The sequence below is a fragment of the Salvia splendens genome, chromosome 4 (assembly GCF_004379255.2).
Source record: "Salvia splendens isolate huo1 chromosome 4, SspV2, whole genome shotgun sequence".
Taxonomy (NCBI): Eukaryota; Viridiplantae; Streptophyta; class Magnoliopsida; order Lamiales; family Lamiaceae; genus Salvia; species Salvia splendens.
In genome coordinates, this window is record NC_056035.1 from 14,987,367 (window position 1) to 15,004,991 (window position 17,625).

Here is a 17,625-nt window from a genome sequence, read left to right on the forward strand (position 1 = left end):
GCTTAAAATCCATAGATAATTGAGTTCTTTTATGTCCTTTTCTATGAGTTGGATAATTGAGTTCTTGAATAATGAAATCTTAACACTCAAGTGGGCGAAATTTTAATTTAGGAATGATCTACCATTGAGCTTCGAGAATCTCTTTTTTTTTTTAAAGTCAAGTTTGTGAGAGGTGCATAAAGTTCATGCGTCTTTCACTTGAATTGAATCCAGAAGCAGATGAAAGACGCATGAGCTAATACATCTTTTATATGAGATCACAAACTCAGGATTAAAAAAAGAGCTTCTCAAATTGAAAGATTCATTGGTAGAATGCTCCCAATTTCTACCACTTAAGGGTTCGTTTGATTAGATGAGTAGAGTAGGAAAAGGATGGAAAATGCTGACGTGGACCTTTCTAACCATCGTTTGTTTGCATTTGTTGTTTTTTTATCAAGCCCGTTTGAAAAAACACGGCCCGTTTGAAATTAATGTTAGCTACCCATATTCAATTGGTAACTCTAACCCCCAAAAAAGAAGGTTTAGTGAGACAGAGTTTCATTGTTTGAAAAAGACTCCCCCTCTTCTTCCCCTTTTACCCTCTCTCTCCATCCTCATTGTTGCTCGAAGGCCACTGCAAAAACGCAGCAAATACGCCATAGCTGCAAAGTAAACTCCATACAGGTTAGTAAATCCAACCATTTTTGTTGTTGCGTAGACATTCGAGCTCGACGCTCTCCGTCGTGGGTAGATGGTTGTTGTCTGCAACATCTATGAATGACCCCCAATTTGATTAGACATGCAAATGAGATTAGATTTGAATTATATGGTGTTTTATTTGGTGCAGGTTCTACAACTCAATTGTAATTAGGATTGTTACTAAATTCTATTATGTTATTCCCGTTTTCAGCCGATAGAATGATACTTTCAGCCGATAGAATGATAGGTATTTTTGGTGTATAAAATGACATTTTTGTTTAATAAAATGATACTTTTACCTTATAAAATGATAATCTAAGCGGATAAATAGCTTTTTTCATCCTAAACTTCGATTAAAAATGATTTGACAAGTCATACATTACATACAATTAAGTTTCATACATTTCGCCAAAATATCAATGGACTTAGCCATCCAAATGTCCTAATTCAGATCATAGTCATACATTACCACAAAAGCAGCTACAACATGGCAACCTGTTCCTCGATTCCTAAACATCTCCCGATGTGCAGGCCACCCCATTCGACTTTTGCCATCCAATTCCTGATGCGGTTTTCGATGACATTTCAATTAGCACCATTTTGTCAATAAATGCTATTGCCTTATTTACGGAGTGAACAGTGCGGGCCTTAATAAAATGCAGGGCCATCCTCATTTATATCAAGACTAGTGAACACCCAAATATGACCATAAATGAAGCATAAACTGTCTATCTCTAAAGTAGTGAACACGTCCTTAGGACGGAGGGTGGAGGACCAAACCCACAGCCATACAAAAAATACAGACACCCCCTTACCTATAGTTCTATTAGTCTGACATACATGCCTGAACAAAAGAGTAATATGAGTATCCAATAACAAAAGCTAGAGATCGAGGCTATTGCCGAGAGGTTCAGTTATAAGGCTTTTACATACAACCACTTAAATCAATGGATACTTGGAGCTACTAGGCTTTGGAAGTCCACCAAAACCATGTCGTCCCTTTGGTGTGCGATCACTTACCATTTTTTTCCTCAAGGATATGCATGAGGTAGTCGGCCTTCTCATCATCGTCGTATCCCATAAAAAGGTCAAGCCTCTTGGGCTCCTTCACAAGTATGTCGCTAGCAAGGAATTTTTGCTTTCTATCCAAACCTGGGACAGTGCGCTTAACACTTAGGTCAAACTCGTACCCGATACGGGTTGTTAAAGTGTCTAGACGCTGGTTCGTGTCTTCGTTCATCTTTGACATCGCCTCTAAGATTGATTCCAATGCAGACCCTGCCTTCCTTTTACGGTTAGGTTTGTTCGATGTAGTGTGGCTTTTGTAAGAGCTTTCACATCCGGTATCCGGATTGAGGCTTTCTTGGATCTCCTCTTGGGTGTACAAATCCTCCAAATTGACATTGTACACATCAGGATGAGGCTCACGCATGGGAGAAGGAACACCACCAATTGGTGAAGAGACACCACCAGACGGAGAAGGGGCAGCTCCCATTTTAGCAAAAGCTTGAGTCATGCCCTCGCACCGCAAACCGGCTGCACGATCCTTCCCGTAGATGTACTTCCAGTCATTGTAAAATGGCCAAGACTTATACCTCATGTAGCGTGCATTGGAGTCAGCCTACAAGGTAAAACAACAACTTCAAATTAAAATAGAAAGTGATGGTCAACAATATGTAGAAGAGTTGGGGGGATGGGATCGATTAAACCTTAACGATTTGGGCCCACTGGTTGTCGTTGCATTCTATCTTCCAGTCGCCGTCTGAGTTGAACCCAACACCACTACGGTCAAGCATCATATTCAATGAATTGTAGAATTTCTTCCAAGTGTTGATCTTGGAGGAAATATAAGGTTGGGCTCTCACAGTTGTTGTAGGGATTTCTCGACGGACAAATTCTTCAACGCGAGTGAGGAATCCTGCTCGGAACCCATTATCGGCCTTCCAATGGTTAGTCACAAGGTCCTTCAATGCTAGTATGAGGACTTCCTCCTCACGAGGAGACCATGAGCGCCTAGACCTGTCGGGCTTCAGTCCACCAGATTTACCACGAATAACACCACCTTCACAACAATAAAAGGTTCATCAATTACTAATCCTTAAAGTTCATGTTAATTGCAGTGCATAAACTAACCATTTGGGTTGTGGCTTTTTGATTCCGGCAGTATGTGAGAGTCAGACATCATTCACACAAGAATATTTGATCTAAGACTACAAAATCTCCAACAAAAAACAAAAATAATGTGACAAAATTGAAGTAATAGCAGAGGGAGCACAAGGTAATCAGTAGTCGATAATGAATCATAAATGACTTTGGAAGGCGTGACGATTTATGAACATACGCTGGAGCCGACGATGACTGATTAAGCAATACAAAAATGCAACGAGAATTAGTAAGCAAATTTACCTTGGTCGTGTGCCCAGTCAAAGACGTCGGCTTGTGCTCGACGGTAATTATTTGCCGGCCAAGAGGTGTTGGGCGTCTCCTTTTGGCGGGACTGCTAAGCAGATTTTAGAGAAGGCGGTAGTGAAAAATTTGGGGTAGATCCAAATTATAAATGCTACTTTTGATAAAGGGCAAATTGGAAATTAATGTAATGTGTTAGGGATAAATATGTCATGCAAACCAATAAAACATGCTTCCAACTAATCCAACCAAACACTGATGTTGCCCACATGTTCCAACACAACTCAACGAACCAAACTCCATTATGCATAATATACACTACCACAAACATTAAGTTAGCAACACAACCCTTCAAAATTTTGTATTTGCTACTCATCTAATCAAACGAACCCTAAGTGTGATAGTTCCAAATCCCTCAAACGCCTTCTACGTCAAACACACTTGCGAGTAGCAAACATAGAAGAAAAAACAATAAAGAAAGGTAATAACATAGGAAAAATGCCACAAAGGTATATCCCAGATAACAACAAAAACCCACTATAATAAAGAGAAAAAGGAGGTATATCCTGGAAAATAATACTCTCTCTGTTCCATAATAATGGATGCGTTTCTTTTCGGCACGAAGATTAAGAAAATTGAATTAGGTAAGTTAAGTAAATGGAGAATAAAGTGGAAAATGAAAAAGGAAGAGAAAATAAAGTAAGAGAGAGTAAATTGGGTGTGGAGAAATGTGTTGATTTTTACTAAAAAATGAAATGACTCTATTACTATGGAACGTACCAAAATGACAAAATGACTTTATTATTATGAAACAGAGGGAGCAGCTAACAACATCAATAAATTGGACAGACCCAAAGATTCCAAAAAAGCACAATCATGAAATGGCTCTTATCAAAGAAAAATATATCAGCTAGGAAGTGCAAGTGCAGCAGCATAGAATGCACCATCTTTGCCTGTCATGCGCTGCCACAAAGCATACTACTTCTAAAATATTCACACCTGGAATCAATTCTGCTGCGCATAAAAGAAAACGACAAATGCAGTATAAGTTAACACAATAGGAACTCAAAAGGGATTGTTATATAGGTATTTTGTAATCTTTTGGCCGTACCCCAGAATAAATACAGCACATACTCACTCACGCATTGTCGAGGCACCTATAAAACAGAGTGTCTCGGAGGTTGGTACTAGGAGCTAGGGGTGGATAAACGGTTTTCGGTTATTTGGTTAAATGAAAACCAAACCGGAACCGGTCGGTTATCGGTTCGGTACCGGTTTTAAGTTTTGCTCCAATTCGGTTATCGGTTATAACCGATAACCGTCGGTTATAACCGACAACTGAATTAAATTCAATTTTAATTTCAATTATAAGTATATTTACTAGAAGAAATTATAATTTACTTTCAAACTTTGTCACAATGGAAGAAATTATAATTTATATTTAAATTTTGGCAAAGTCTTCGTATTGCAATGTCAAAAAAGTGCATTTAATTTGTGTCATTATCAATTATAGTATTATACTTATAAATTTATACCTCAAAGTCAATAAAGTGCTTAAGCATTACTCTTTTAAAACTTGAATAACCCTTCACTTATTATTGGAGAAAAAATAATAGTAGAGGAAAAGTTAAAACTTAAAACCATAAATAATTTTAATTTCAATTATATTTTTAATTAATAACAGAAGAAATTGTAATTTACTTTAAAACTTTGTCACAATAGAAGAATTTAAATTTACTTTCAAATTTTATCAAAGTCTCATATCACAAATTTGCAATGTCAAAAAAGTCTATTTTAATTTGTGTACTATCACTTATAATATCTTTATAATATCTCAAAGTTAATAAAGTTTCTAAATATTTTTTAAAAAATAAGATCTCTCGAAGTCAACAAGTGCTAATATTTTAAAAATAAGATAACCTTTCTCTTATTATTATAGAAACGTTTTTAAATTTGGTATTAATCTATTAAATTTGGTGTATTGTTTTAAGCAATACGGTTAGTTCAGTTTTAACCGATAACCGACTCGGTTAATTAAGTAACTGAACTTGAGATCGGTTCGGTTCCGGTTAGTTTTTTGAAGAAATTTTGGGATCGGTTAAGCGACCGAATACCCAGCCCTACTAGGAGCAAGTAAAAATAAGATATCCACAGCATGGAGGAAGATGGACTGAGAGCAAAAAGTTTTCAGGGACGAAGACTACAACACAAGAAGGGTGTTCCTGAGGAGTTATCCACTTCACTGGGGTACAGAATCTGAAGTCGAAGAAAGCGGTGAAGCAAGAAGAAGCTGCAAAAGTTGCACTAAGAAAAAATGGGAAAAGGCCGATGAAGAAGATAGGCCTTGCAGTGGGGAGAGGAGAGAGGATCCTAGTATTCAGAAGGTTGAAGCATAAGATCACTATTTATGTTGTTAATTGTGTGCCTGTCAGTTCAAACTACCTACTGCACTGATATCAGTTAGATGAATCTTTTAAAACAGCTGGTGATTTTACATTTGCTATTGAGCCTTGTGTACTTGCAAACATAGAGTGTTCATTCTTTTGTAGAACATGTAAAGGAGAGATAGTTAGAACCAAACCAAATATATCAACTTGTACAGTGTCCACCTTGAGCCTTCCAGGAAAAAAATGAGCACTTCCTAATGTGTTCTCATAGCACAGGGTACTGTTACGAATACTAGTACACCAAGTTATGACAGATGGGGGGAATAGAATAGACCAGGTAGTTGGAATTTCTAGTTCAACAGAATATGATAGAACAGGGAACCACAAGATCCCTTATATTTTAAAAATTGATCGATTATCATATTAGTTTCATACTTCACTAGAGAGATGTCCTTGTAAAGATGATCACAGTCCTCATAAAGCAATATTCTCAGAAGATCCATGGTCTTGGGTTTTTATGAAAAAAAGTGGTGGCCTTTTGTGATTTAAAACTTGTTGCTTTTCATACTGGGAAGACTCGTTCCAGAAGATATATTCGCAGACATGATAAATGCCTTTCAAAATATGTTATTCCACCCCAAATAACCAAGTCCTATAACTCAATTAGCATTACAAGTTACTAGCATTTATTAGATTCTACCTATTCTAGCAGCTTTCCAGAAAACCCCTCGAAACCTGCCATAACAAATTAATACTCCGCATCAGAATGAAATTAGACTCATGTTTATGGAGATCATGACATAACCGGTCAAAATAAACACTTGTAAAGAGTGATCACAAAACAATACAATGGAAATATTCTCACTCACCATTTGACTGTAGAGGTAACAAGCATTTATCTGGTGTCTAATCTACACGTCCAAAACCAAAAGAACTCTTTCTTATTAACGGAAATAAGCACCAAGGAACATTCACAGAGAAACAACCAAACCCTACTGCTGCGGTCGGGCTATCATTACTGGTGACAAGTTGACATTATGTGAAGCCGGATGAATTAATAAGAGCAGCTAACTAAACCGAGTTATTGAGAAGCAGCAAACCATTTTTCGACAAGCAAAGTTGAAAACTAAAGTCTGAAACAAGAAACTTATCCAGTTCTATATTCAAGAAGTGCAGGAAACTGCATCTTCACATATGTGCAGGCACATATGCCTAGCAATACTACTGTCAGGAACGAATGGAAATTGAAGAGAGCTGACTGAAAATCATCAAGCATAACATCAAAACCAATCTTTGGGTAGCCATGAGAATTTAAACACTGCAAAGAGAGGTACGCAAATATCATATTCATCAACCAGAAAACATAAAGGATTTAGAAAACACTCACTGACATAGAGAAATTGAAAAAAAAAACATACATTAATTTCTAAATAAGAATATGAATTGTAATTCATAGTTCTACTACTTAAAGAATCACTAAACAGATCCGCATATCTCAAATGTTTCGTCTGTGAAAATAAGCATTGTAGAAATCATATACATGTCCTGAAATATGTAATGAACATATATAAAAATATAATAAAACAGAGCTTGCTAATCTAGGAAATAAGGTGACTGAACACTGAAATTCCAGGTCATCAGTAAACAAAATAAAACCATTCCTTGAAACGTCCTAATTATTTCAGCAACTTGTGGATTATGTAGAGTTATGCAGCACTACTGTTCAATAGGCAATGAGACGCAATTTGAAAATAAGTAGTCAAATTCGAATAGAGAAACTAATACATTGATCAGCTTGATATGCACTCTACCAACAAGGATTTTTCAAATTCATAACAGTGCAAGAAAATCTCACATTTTTTAATTAAATATTGACATAAGAGAAGGATAAAGGATGTTAAAGCTATTTGGGGGAGGGGGAGATCACCAAAATCTGGAATTTGCAAATAATTGAAATAAATACAAGTTGGCAAGCAGTATTGTGATTGAAATACTCAAATTCGAACTTACAACCAAAACCGTTCGAGCTCAGCACCGGAGATGGATTGATGTGTATGTGGGAGAGGGACGGGGAGGGTGGTTACCGAATTAGGTCTCGCCACGTCAACGGCTGCGCAATTTTTACTCTGGTTAGCAAGCTTTGCTCAATCATCAGTTTTTCGGGCCCCAAACGATTTGGCGGGCTGCATTTTGGATTCTTAATTTCATATCTATGATTTAGCGGAGAAATTTCAGAATAGGGGTTTAAATTCGCTGACCTTTCGAGATAAGAGATTAAATTCGCTTACCTTTCGAAATATGGGTCCGAGATATACAAATTTTTTGAATAAGGGTTTTACACTTTTTTATATTATTCTCTTCATTTTTCTTATTATTTCCCATCCAATAATCATAGATTTAGAACTTTTTGGATTTTATATTTATATCAAAACCGTTAATTTCAACGGACAATGGAATCGCAAAAAAGAGAAATTTCAAAATATGGGTTTAAATTCGCTGACCTTTCGAGATAAGGGATTAAATTCGCTTACCTTTCGAAATATAGGTCCGAGATATACGAATTTTTCGGAATAAGGGTTTTACACATTTTTATATTTATTCTTTTCATTTTTCTTATTATTTCCCATCCAATAATTATAGATTTACTAAACTATCATTTAACTCATCTCTCAAAAATTTCATTTTACCTCCCTCCAAACGATTTGCGCACGCCGCCTCCGCCTCCGCCTCCGCCTCCACCTCCACCCTCCACTTCGCCGCTGCCTCTTCACCGCCTCTGCCTCCACCCTTCGCCACCTCCGCTTCCACTCTTCGCCGCTATTCATCATTTATGTTTGGAAGTGGAAGCAGAGGTGGAGAATCACCAGCCGGAGAGGCATCTGAAGACCGAATTCGAGAGCATCTCGCATCCAGCTCCTCATCCGCCGCAAGACGGCCGCGATCGCCGCCCTCAACGCAGGACTCTACTCCGAACCCGTTAGACACTTCACGAAAATCCTTGACGGGCGTCGGGGCGCACCACATGGGTTTCTGTCAGAGTGCTACGTCCACCGCGCCTCGGCCGGACGGATCGCAGAGGCCATCGCCGATTGCAACAGAGCCCTAGCGCTGGACACGTCTTGCATCGAGGCGCTGGCCATTAGAGCAGCATTGTCGAATCGATAAGGTGCCTGCCGGATAGCCTCCACGATTTAGAGCATTTGAAATTATTGTACAATTCGATTTTGCGTGACCGAAAATTGCTAGGGCCTGCTTGGAAGCGGCAGAAGGTTCAATACAGAGAAATTACGGGGAAATTGTGCTCGTTGGTGGCTAAAATCCAGCAGCTAAAGCAGAGGCTAGCCGGAGGAGAGAGCGGAAACGTGGATTATTACGCGTTGAAGGAATTGAGGAGAGGTTGCTCGAGATCGGAATTGGAAAGAGCGGCAAAGAGTGGAAGCGGAGGTGGTGAAGGGTGGAGGCAGAGACGGTGAAGAGGCGCCAGGAAGAGGTGGCGGCGAAGTGGAGGGTGGAGGTGGAGGCGGAGGCGGCGTGAACGTAAGAATTTGAGAGAGAAGATTGACTTTTAAGAGTGGAGCGCAAATAGTTTGGAGGGAGGTAAAATATTTTTTTTGAGAGATGGATTAAAGGACAGTTTAGTAAATCTATAATTATTGGAAAGGAAATAATAAGAAAAATGAAGAGAATCAATAACAAAAGGTGTAAAACCCTTATTCCGAAAAATTCACATGTCACGGACCCATATTTCGAAAGGTAGGCAAATTTAATCCCTTATCTTGAAAGGTCAGCGAATTTAAACTCATATTCCGAAATTTCTCGATTTAGAGGGAAGTATATGAAATTTAAAGTTTAAACAAAAATAGTCTTAATTTTAAAAATATCATGACTAGTCTATGAACTTACAGCTAATCTCACTTGTGGTATTTTTTATTTTTATTTTTCTATTTACCCTATTTTTTCATGAAAATGCTTCCAAGACATGAAAGTATTTTTTGGACTTTCATAAAATTTGGATACTTGGTCTCTTTAATATAGGCTATGATATTTTCTTGTAGCTTTAATACTTAGAAATAATAATTTTTCACTTCATTTTATGTCAAATTCTTTTTCTCTTTCTTTCTATTAAACTTTTAGAGAGTAGTAATCAATTAAAATAAAAAATATTGTAAAATTCTTAAATATATTTATAAATATTAAATTTGTAAATTTAATTTTGATTGGGATTTTAATTATTTTTTAATATTAAAAAATAAAATTTTAATTATTTAAATGACTTGTAACTAAATGAGATAGTTAACAATAAAATATATACAGCGAACTTTGATTATAAAAAAAATCATATAAAAGTAATAAAGAATATAACTAAAAAAATCCAATAACAAAAAAAATGGATTAAAAAACGGGCGTACGCATATATGAAAAGATGAAAATCATGTTATATTCGATGGATAGTTAATTCATCTTAAAAGATGTTAAACCAGTGACTCAAACTACTTTTAGCTCAAGAAACTACCGCAAATGTACGAGCTAAGTAGTTGGTGGCAAGTGAAATTATCGTATCTACAAGGACTAGATTGTTGATCTAAGCATCATTACTTGATTTCAAACATTATAGGGTACCCAAATTTGAATTAGTATCAAATATCGTCTAAAGGTTCTAAATGATTCAGTGTACAGATATTGTCTTTACGCATTTGAGGATGATTTAGTCCGAAAAAATGAGAAAAAGTCAATAGGACCTTGAAACGGGCATAAAGGATGGTATACGGACCTAACATGATATTTTGAAAGTATAGGTACTGCAATTATGCATCTGAGAAAGTATACAAGTGCAGAAACACAAGTGCGACTCCTAATGTGGGACGGAGGGAGTCGTTCACTCATTTATACTTTATCGTTAATAGGGTTGTGATTAAATGCTAACTAATTCACAATCCATAACACATAACTTTTTCAATTTTGTATGTTTATATTATCAACACTAAAATATAAGTAGATCAACACAAGACTTTTAATATACTTATGACTCTTTGTGTTGATATTTAAACCCTACATGTTATACAGATAAAGTTATATCTTTGTATTAATAATTTTAATATACAGTATTCAAAGTTTTGTATTTCGTATTGGAAATTAGTTTTGTGGAGTACAATGCAACTCATCGTTAAGATATAGTACTAGTATATCCTGAATACTCGCTAAGTTCCACATAAGAGCATGCGCAGCGGTGGCGTCCGTCGCCACCGCCGTCCGCGCCGCTGGCACGGACGCCATCCGCCGCCGCTGCGCTCGCGCCGCTGGCACGGCGCTGCTCGATGTATCAAGCACGTCCGTGCCAGCGGACGCACACGTGGCGGCCTCCCATTCGTCAACGGCTCGACCGTTGTGTTTAAAAAAATTTTATTTTTTTTTAAAAAAATCGATTTTTTATTAAAAAAACTGATTAAAAAAAATTCACTTCCCCAAAAAAATATATCCGTTTATAACCGTTTTTTACACCTTTTTCATTTTTTTTTCATTTTTTTTACCCCAAAATACACACTTTCATCTATAAATACCCCCAATTTCACCCCAAAAATTCACATCAAACTACACAACTCTCATCATCATTCTCCAATATCTATTCTCATCTCCATTCTCTCATATCCATTTTCATCTTCATTCTCTCATACCCTACAACATCACTATGTCCGGCCAAGACGATAACCCTTCGGGCTCCCACGGTTGGAACCCCGAATGGTTCGGTTCCAACCGTTTCCTAGTCCGGAAATGGAATATTCGGCCCCTCCTCAAACCCAAGATTCGGCCGTTCCGGGTAGCTACCATCCATACCCAATCGACGACCAAGGTGCCTCCGAAGGGCGCTACGGGTGGACACCGGAGCCTAGGCATCGCGCCCCTTCCCAAATGCCGATTCCTCCATCTCGCGCCGGTTTCCGCACACCGTACTCACCGGCGGAGATGGAAAGATTGTTCAAGACGTACTTGGAAATCTCCGAAGATGCGGTGGTTGGAACGAACCAATCCGGCGATCACTTTTGGTGGCGCGTCTCTAGCCGGTACAATGCAAACCGGCCGCCCGGAACGATCGAGCGCAACGAGAGTATGGTGCGTAACTGCATCGGCCGAGCCAACGAAGAAATTGGCAAGTTCAACGGCTATTTCATCCAGGAGTCCCGGAATGCCGGGAGCGGCCGAAGCGAGGTCGACATCATCACCGCCGCGTTGAGCACCTACTAATCCATGAACGGTAAGTCGTTCAAATATCTTAACGTTTGGCAGGAGACGCGGACGCACCCGAAGTATAAGGGAGACATAACATCCTCCTCTAGCGGCTCCTCCAAACGATCAAGGTCGGTAGCCCTATCCGACTCCGGCTCGGAAGAAGTGGCTAGCCAACTCGCCGGAGCTAACTTGGGTAGCCCCGACGCCGGACCGAGCGGTTCCCAACGCCGCCCCCAAGGAAGGAAGAAGGCGGCGGCCAACCGTCGTCGCGGCTCGACTCCCGAAGCCACTCCCGAAGCCGCTCCCGCTCCCTATGTGCCACCTCCACCCCCGAACAACTCGCTGTGGATGCTCTTAAGCCAACTCAATATGGCCGATAGGTCATCTATGACCCCCACGCAACTTGAAACACACGAGACCATGATAAAAGGTCTCCAAAAACAATTGGGGTTGTTGCCGCCGGATGAGTAGTCTTCCTCGGGTAATATTAGCCAATAATTATGTAATTTTTAATTTTTAGTATTTTAATTATGTAATTTTTAATTTTTAGGATTTTAATTATGTCTTTTTTTATTTTATTTGTATTTTGTAATATTTATTGTGATTTTTTAATGAATTTTAGTATTATGGAAATGTTTATGTTTAATTGAATATTAAATTAATTGTGCTCGTCCTTGCGGAAGAGCACAGTTGTGGGTGTTGTGCTCTTGCCAGAGAGCAGGCATGAATAGTACCGCCCGGGCCCACAACCGTGCCGCTGGCAAGAGCACGGTTGTGGATGCTCTAAATAGAACCATTTTCCCTTTTATTCAAGAAAATTTAATTTAATGTATTCCGAATTAAAAAAAAACATGATTCAAGGATCATTTAAATTTATGGTAAAATAGAAATTTGTGTTTTCATGTTTTTGAGCGGAGGCAGTATTTGCACGGAATAGGATAGAGTAATGGTTTCCAATATACATGGCAGAAAACATGCATGTGCGTGAATAGAATCGACCTCACATATTCCAAGACACGACTATCTTGTCTAAATCTTTATTCTTTTAACAATCTATCTCCATTTCTTCAATGCTTATTTTTCTTCTTCCTTTCTCCATCCAGTCTATAACAAGCAAATGCTGCAAAATCAGTAATTGCAATAGACTTTCAAAGTTTCAAACTTGAAATTGAGCCTCCGAGTCAGACAAGATTTATTTGATAATTTATGAGGTTTCACAAGAAAATGTAGATCCCTCTTAATTGATATTTTTCCCACAGCTTGTAACCCCTGTCATCCTGCATGAATCTCTGTCCCACCCATCAATGCTTACTCTCTCTTCAAAATGTGCAGTCATGTGCTTGGTGGAATGAGAGAGAGAATGGGATTTTTCATTGAATGCAAAGTATTAAATGCTTTGCACTTCACTGCTCTCCCTCTCATCCCATTTCCTGTGTTATCCTGCATTTACTCCTCACCTCATGGCATGCTCTCTCTACACACACACACACACTGCAAAAACAGTAGCAACTGTTGCCACAAATCTTCAAACTTCAATTTCCACTTTTCTTCTTTCCACTTATTTTACTATATATACCAAACATTAAACGCCAAAAGTCTAATAGTATCATTTCATTTAACTTTTTCCCTGTTATAGTATAGTAGCACACCTAAATCATTATTGTATCTCCATTTATTGTTGTGGGCATTAAAAGATTAAATATAAATAAGTGTGATCATACATACACCATCTCAGTTCTTTGTAAGTAATTAGTGTTACTCATGTTATGCTACTGACTTGATTGATCCGCCACATATATATCCATATTTCTCTGTGTGTGTGTATGTGTATGCACATATATATAATAATGTGTATGAAATAGTAGTGGTGTCAGAAATAAATGAAGGGAGGTCAAGACAGAGCAATAAATAAAATGAATTGCTTTATTCCATTGAAATCAATCATTCAATATCCTCGTCCATGTTGTTGAACAATCTTGCACCATTTATAGATTAACAAAGAAGAGAAGTCTCTCCAGATATAGTGTATGTGTATCTATCTGCTTGCTGCATATCTATCATACCACCCTAAGTCCAAGCATTCAATGCCATTTCCGGCTCTCTCATCTCTCAAACTTCACTGACCTTCTTTTCTGTTTCATTTCACACGCAGCTCCTTTTTTTTTTTGAGAGAGAGAGACACTTGTGTGCATTTGGTTGTGTTTAGAGTGTGTGGTTTGGTGGTGATGGGGAGAGCACCCTGCTGTGAGAAGAAGGGGCTGAAGAAGGGGCCTTGGACTCCTGAGGAAGATGACAAGTTGGTGGAGTACATTGACAAGCATGGCCATGGCAGCTGGAGATTCCTCCCCAAGCTTGCAGGTTTATTTCCTCTTCTTTTCAATTAGTGAATGAGTTGATCTCATTCAAGTTCAACACAACTTAACTCATTATATGCTATATTGCACAGGTCTTCTCCGCTGCGGGAAGAGCTGTCGACTGCGCTGGACGAACTACCTTCGTCCAGACATAAAACGGGGGCCCTTCACCCCCGAGGACGAGAAGCTCGTCATCCAGCTCCACGCCATTCTCGGCAACAGGTATACCTCAATCCCACCAAATCTCAACCCTTTATCTTCTTGATAAATGTTACAAAATCTACGGCTTCAGATGGGCAGCCATTGCCTCCCAGCTCCCGGGCAGGACAGACAACGAGATCAAGAACCTATGGAACACGCACCTCAAGAAGCGGCTGATGCTGATGGGCATCGACCCTCAGACCCATGAGCCCTCCCCGTCCTTGGACGGGGGAGGCTTGCCTTCCACGCAGTGGGAGGGGACCAGGGTTGAAGCCGAGGCCCGTCTCTCCAGAGAGTCACATGGGGGAGGTGACCACTTCCTCCGCCTCTGGAACTCCGAGGTTGGGGAGACCTTCAGGAAGTTCAAGATCAAGAACCAATCCTCGAGCCCATCCTCCTCTGCTTCGAACAAGTGCTGCTCGATATCAGGCACGACCACTGAAGTCGAGCTCAAGGTTGCACGCCCGTTGGTGGAGGATCCAAGCAGTAAACACAGCGGTTCGAGGGATTCCAAGAGGATCAAATCTGATGTAGAAGACTCCTCAGAGTCTACACTGCAGCTGCTGCTGGATTTTCCAAGCAGCAATGATATGAGCTTCTTGGAAGATGCTGATTGCTACAACTTGTATCCAGATTTTAATACTGATAGTTTGTTCCATTCCTCCCCCCAACATGGTTTTGTCTAGTTACAAAATTGGAAGCTCTGTTTTTGTGTGTTTTTGAGCTGCAAACTTTGGTAGCTTTGCAATGGAAGAAGTTGCACAAACCTTAGCTATTCCCACTTTCATTTCCTGCATCAACCTTTTAACATTTTGTGTTGCAATACATGTGATAGTGAAACGCAGGATGTAATAGGAGAATGTAGGAAGAGTCGAACAATTTGCATTGGATTTATTCAAGATCATTGTTTTCTTGTTTACAATACAAATATATGACATAACATAGTAGTAGAATCACACAACAGAAGAAACTATCTGTACATAAGAAGAATTAAAAAAACTAAGCTTCATAATTCTACCATTTTGTTGGTGGAGATAGGTGATAGATTTGATAGTGTTTTAGCCTCCGAGGCATCCGCAGGCCATTGGCGGGGCTTGCTTCGTTGCACGGAGTTTTTCAGCTGCCTCCTCAGTTTTGAGCAGTTCCTCTCCGCGTTTGGATTCAACCATGGCCTTCTTCTCCTCTGCTTACTTGTGTACTAGTCCCACCTTGTTCCTGATCTTCTCCGCGTACTCTCCCTTCTTCTTCTCAATTTTTTCCTTCAACAAGTATATGTAGTTTCTCATTGCTTGGTTTTAAACTTGTAATCATAATGAATCTTCATCAGTTTGAGAATGTGGGTATTACCTCAATGCTCTTCAGCTCACTCTCAAGAGAGGCCTTCTTCGTGTTCTCCCACGATGCAACGTCCGAGAGTTTCTTCTGTGCCCTGCCCCATCATAGGAAAGAATTACAACCACTCTCGATTCATACAAGAACATGTTGGAAGAAGAGAAACGAGAAGAGATGTAGATAAGCCCTACTTGTTTTCGACTTTGGTTTTTTCACTTTCTTCCCATGCCTTGATATATGACAACCTCTTCTCATCTTCGAGCTTTGCAAGAGCAACATCTACAAAATTTAGACAGTCCAACTTCGTCACCAAGTAAATTTCTAAAATCATTTCAATCCCATTCACTACAAAGCATATCTGCTTATCCACATTTCATTTTCTGATATAATTAACTCCTGCTACTAGTACAGAGAGCAAAATCCAAATTCTAAGACTATTTTCCAGTTTTAATCCTAATTCTAAGACTAGACACAAGTTTTACATCTAAACCGAATTACCCCTTCCATAGAACTATCAATTCGAGCAAGAAACTCACCTCTATCGAGGGACCCTTTCGAGCTGCTCTTGACTACAGGTTCAGGGATCTCTGCAGCACACAAAAACAGTCGCCCAATTCAATTTTAATCAAAACTTACAGCCCAATTCAATTTTAATCAAAACTTACAGAGATATAATGGCATCTTGTTTTGACATCATCGAATGTTTTTATTAGCTATGACTTGTAATTATGTATGTATATAGTAGTTCAATCTTGAGATACAAGGAGAAGCAACCATATAATCATCACCACATAATCTGTTCCCTAAGAGCATCCACTATAGGAGAGAATGGGGCGGACGAAAATTCGGGGCTATTGTGGGGCTGTCTATAGTGCAGCAAACGTCCGCCCCGTGGCGGACAAGAAAAATGGGGCTATTGTGGGGCGGTAGAGGCATCGCCTCCTACGGGGCGATCGCGGGGCGATGGTGGGGGCCGCGGGGCGAAATGGGGCGATGGGTGGGGCGGTCTATAGTGGGGCGACGGGCTATGCACGTCCGCCCCCTTTGATTAATTTTTTTTTTTTTTAAATTTTTTCGAAAATTACATATATAAATACTCCTCCTCCACCATCCATTTTTACACACTTTCACACACTTCATTTTCATACATCACTATCTACACTTTCACTCTAAAAAAATGCACGGTGGAGACGACGAATCCCCCGGCTCGCACGAATCGGGATATGGTGGCAATACTTCCCAGCCGTCGGGATATGGCGGCGTACCGTCGGGATATGGTGGCGTACCGTCGGGATATGGCGGCTTTCCGTCTCAGCCATGGAGTTGGAATCAACCTCCCCCGGCATGGGCCTCGAGTCCAACTCCGCCACCATCTCAGCCTTGGAGGTCTTCTCCCACCCAACCTTTGCCGAGGAATCTGAGCCGCTCGGCGTTTGGAGATTACAGACCCAACCTCGACTCGCTTAACCATCCCCGTCCGGAGACCCCTTTCCAATCCAGTCAATCTCCTTTCACCGATGCAGATCAAGACGCATTGGATACGATGATAGATCTGCTCAGTTCCGGCGTACCGGATACGCCCGTTACGACGAGAGTCGGAGGGTCCCAACGCGGTGGCGGTGGCGGTGGCGGTGGAGGATCGGGCAATGTCAGCGGAGCCGGCGGATCGGGCAGCGGTGTCGGCTCCGGTGGCGGTTCGCAAAGCGGCTCAGTTCAAGTCGGAAAAAAAAGCCCATCCACTACACCAAAGCGGAGTCCGTTGCTGTGGCGAGGGCGTGGGATGCCGCCACATCAGACCCCATATTGGGCACCGATCAGACCGAGTTTAGCTTTTGGAAGCGCGTCGTGCAGGCGTACAACGAGTTCAAACCTCGCGACTCCCTCCCGCGTGACGGGGAATAGCTCCGCAAGAAGTGGTCTAGGATTCTGCCGGCGACCCGGCGGTTCGCGGGCATATACCAGAACAACCTGCTCCATGCGGAGAGTGGCCGCAGCGAGGCTGACGTGAAAGAACTTTCGATGGAGCAATACCGCACGCTCGA

General features: G+C 40.3%; 2 protein-coding genes and 1 pseudogene across 3 annotated transcripts; 1 reads left to right on the forward strand and 2 right to left on the reverse strand.

Annotated features, from left to right (window-relative positions):
- Positions 1-1,500: 1,500 nt before the first annotated feature.
- LOC121800707 lies at positions 1,501-2,860 on the reverse strand. The gene is made up of 3 exons (XM_042200221.1): positions 2,812-2,860; positions 2,388-2,740; positions 1,501-2,299 (listed from the first exon to the last, which is right to left on the reverse strand). Exons 1-3 carry the CDS (start codon positions 2,858-2,860, stop codon positions 1,691-1,693), a joined length of 1,011 nt encoding a protein of 336 aa, XP_042056155.1. The 3' UTR covers positions 1,501-1,690.
- Positions 2,861-13,157: 10,297 nt separating this feature from the next.
- Positions 13,158-15,017, forward strand: LOC121800463 (transcription factor MYB17-like). 2 transcript variants are annotated; one of them, XM_042200038.1, is made up of 4 exons: positions 13,158-13,437; positions 13,849-14,054; positions 14,143-14,272; positions 14,343-15,017. In XM_042200038.1, exons 2-4 carry the CDS (start codon positions 13,922-13,924, stop codon positions 14,935-14,937), a joined length of 858 nt encoding a protein of 285 aa, XP_042055972.1. In that variant the 5' UTR covers positions 13,158-13,437; positions 13,849-13,921; the 3' UTR covers positions 14,938-15,017. The 2 variants fall into 2 exon arrangements, with proteins under 2 accessions (XP_042055972.1, XP_042055973.1); XM_042200039.1 differs by lacking the exon at positions 13,158-13,437 and adding an exon at positions 13,455-13,721.
- A 94-nt stretch (positions 15,018-15,111) lies between these two features.
- Positions 15,112-16,180, reverse strand: LOC121800708 (annotated as a pseudogene).
- Between the last annotated feature and the right edge of the window lie 1,445 nt (positions 16,181-17,625).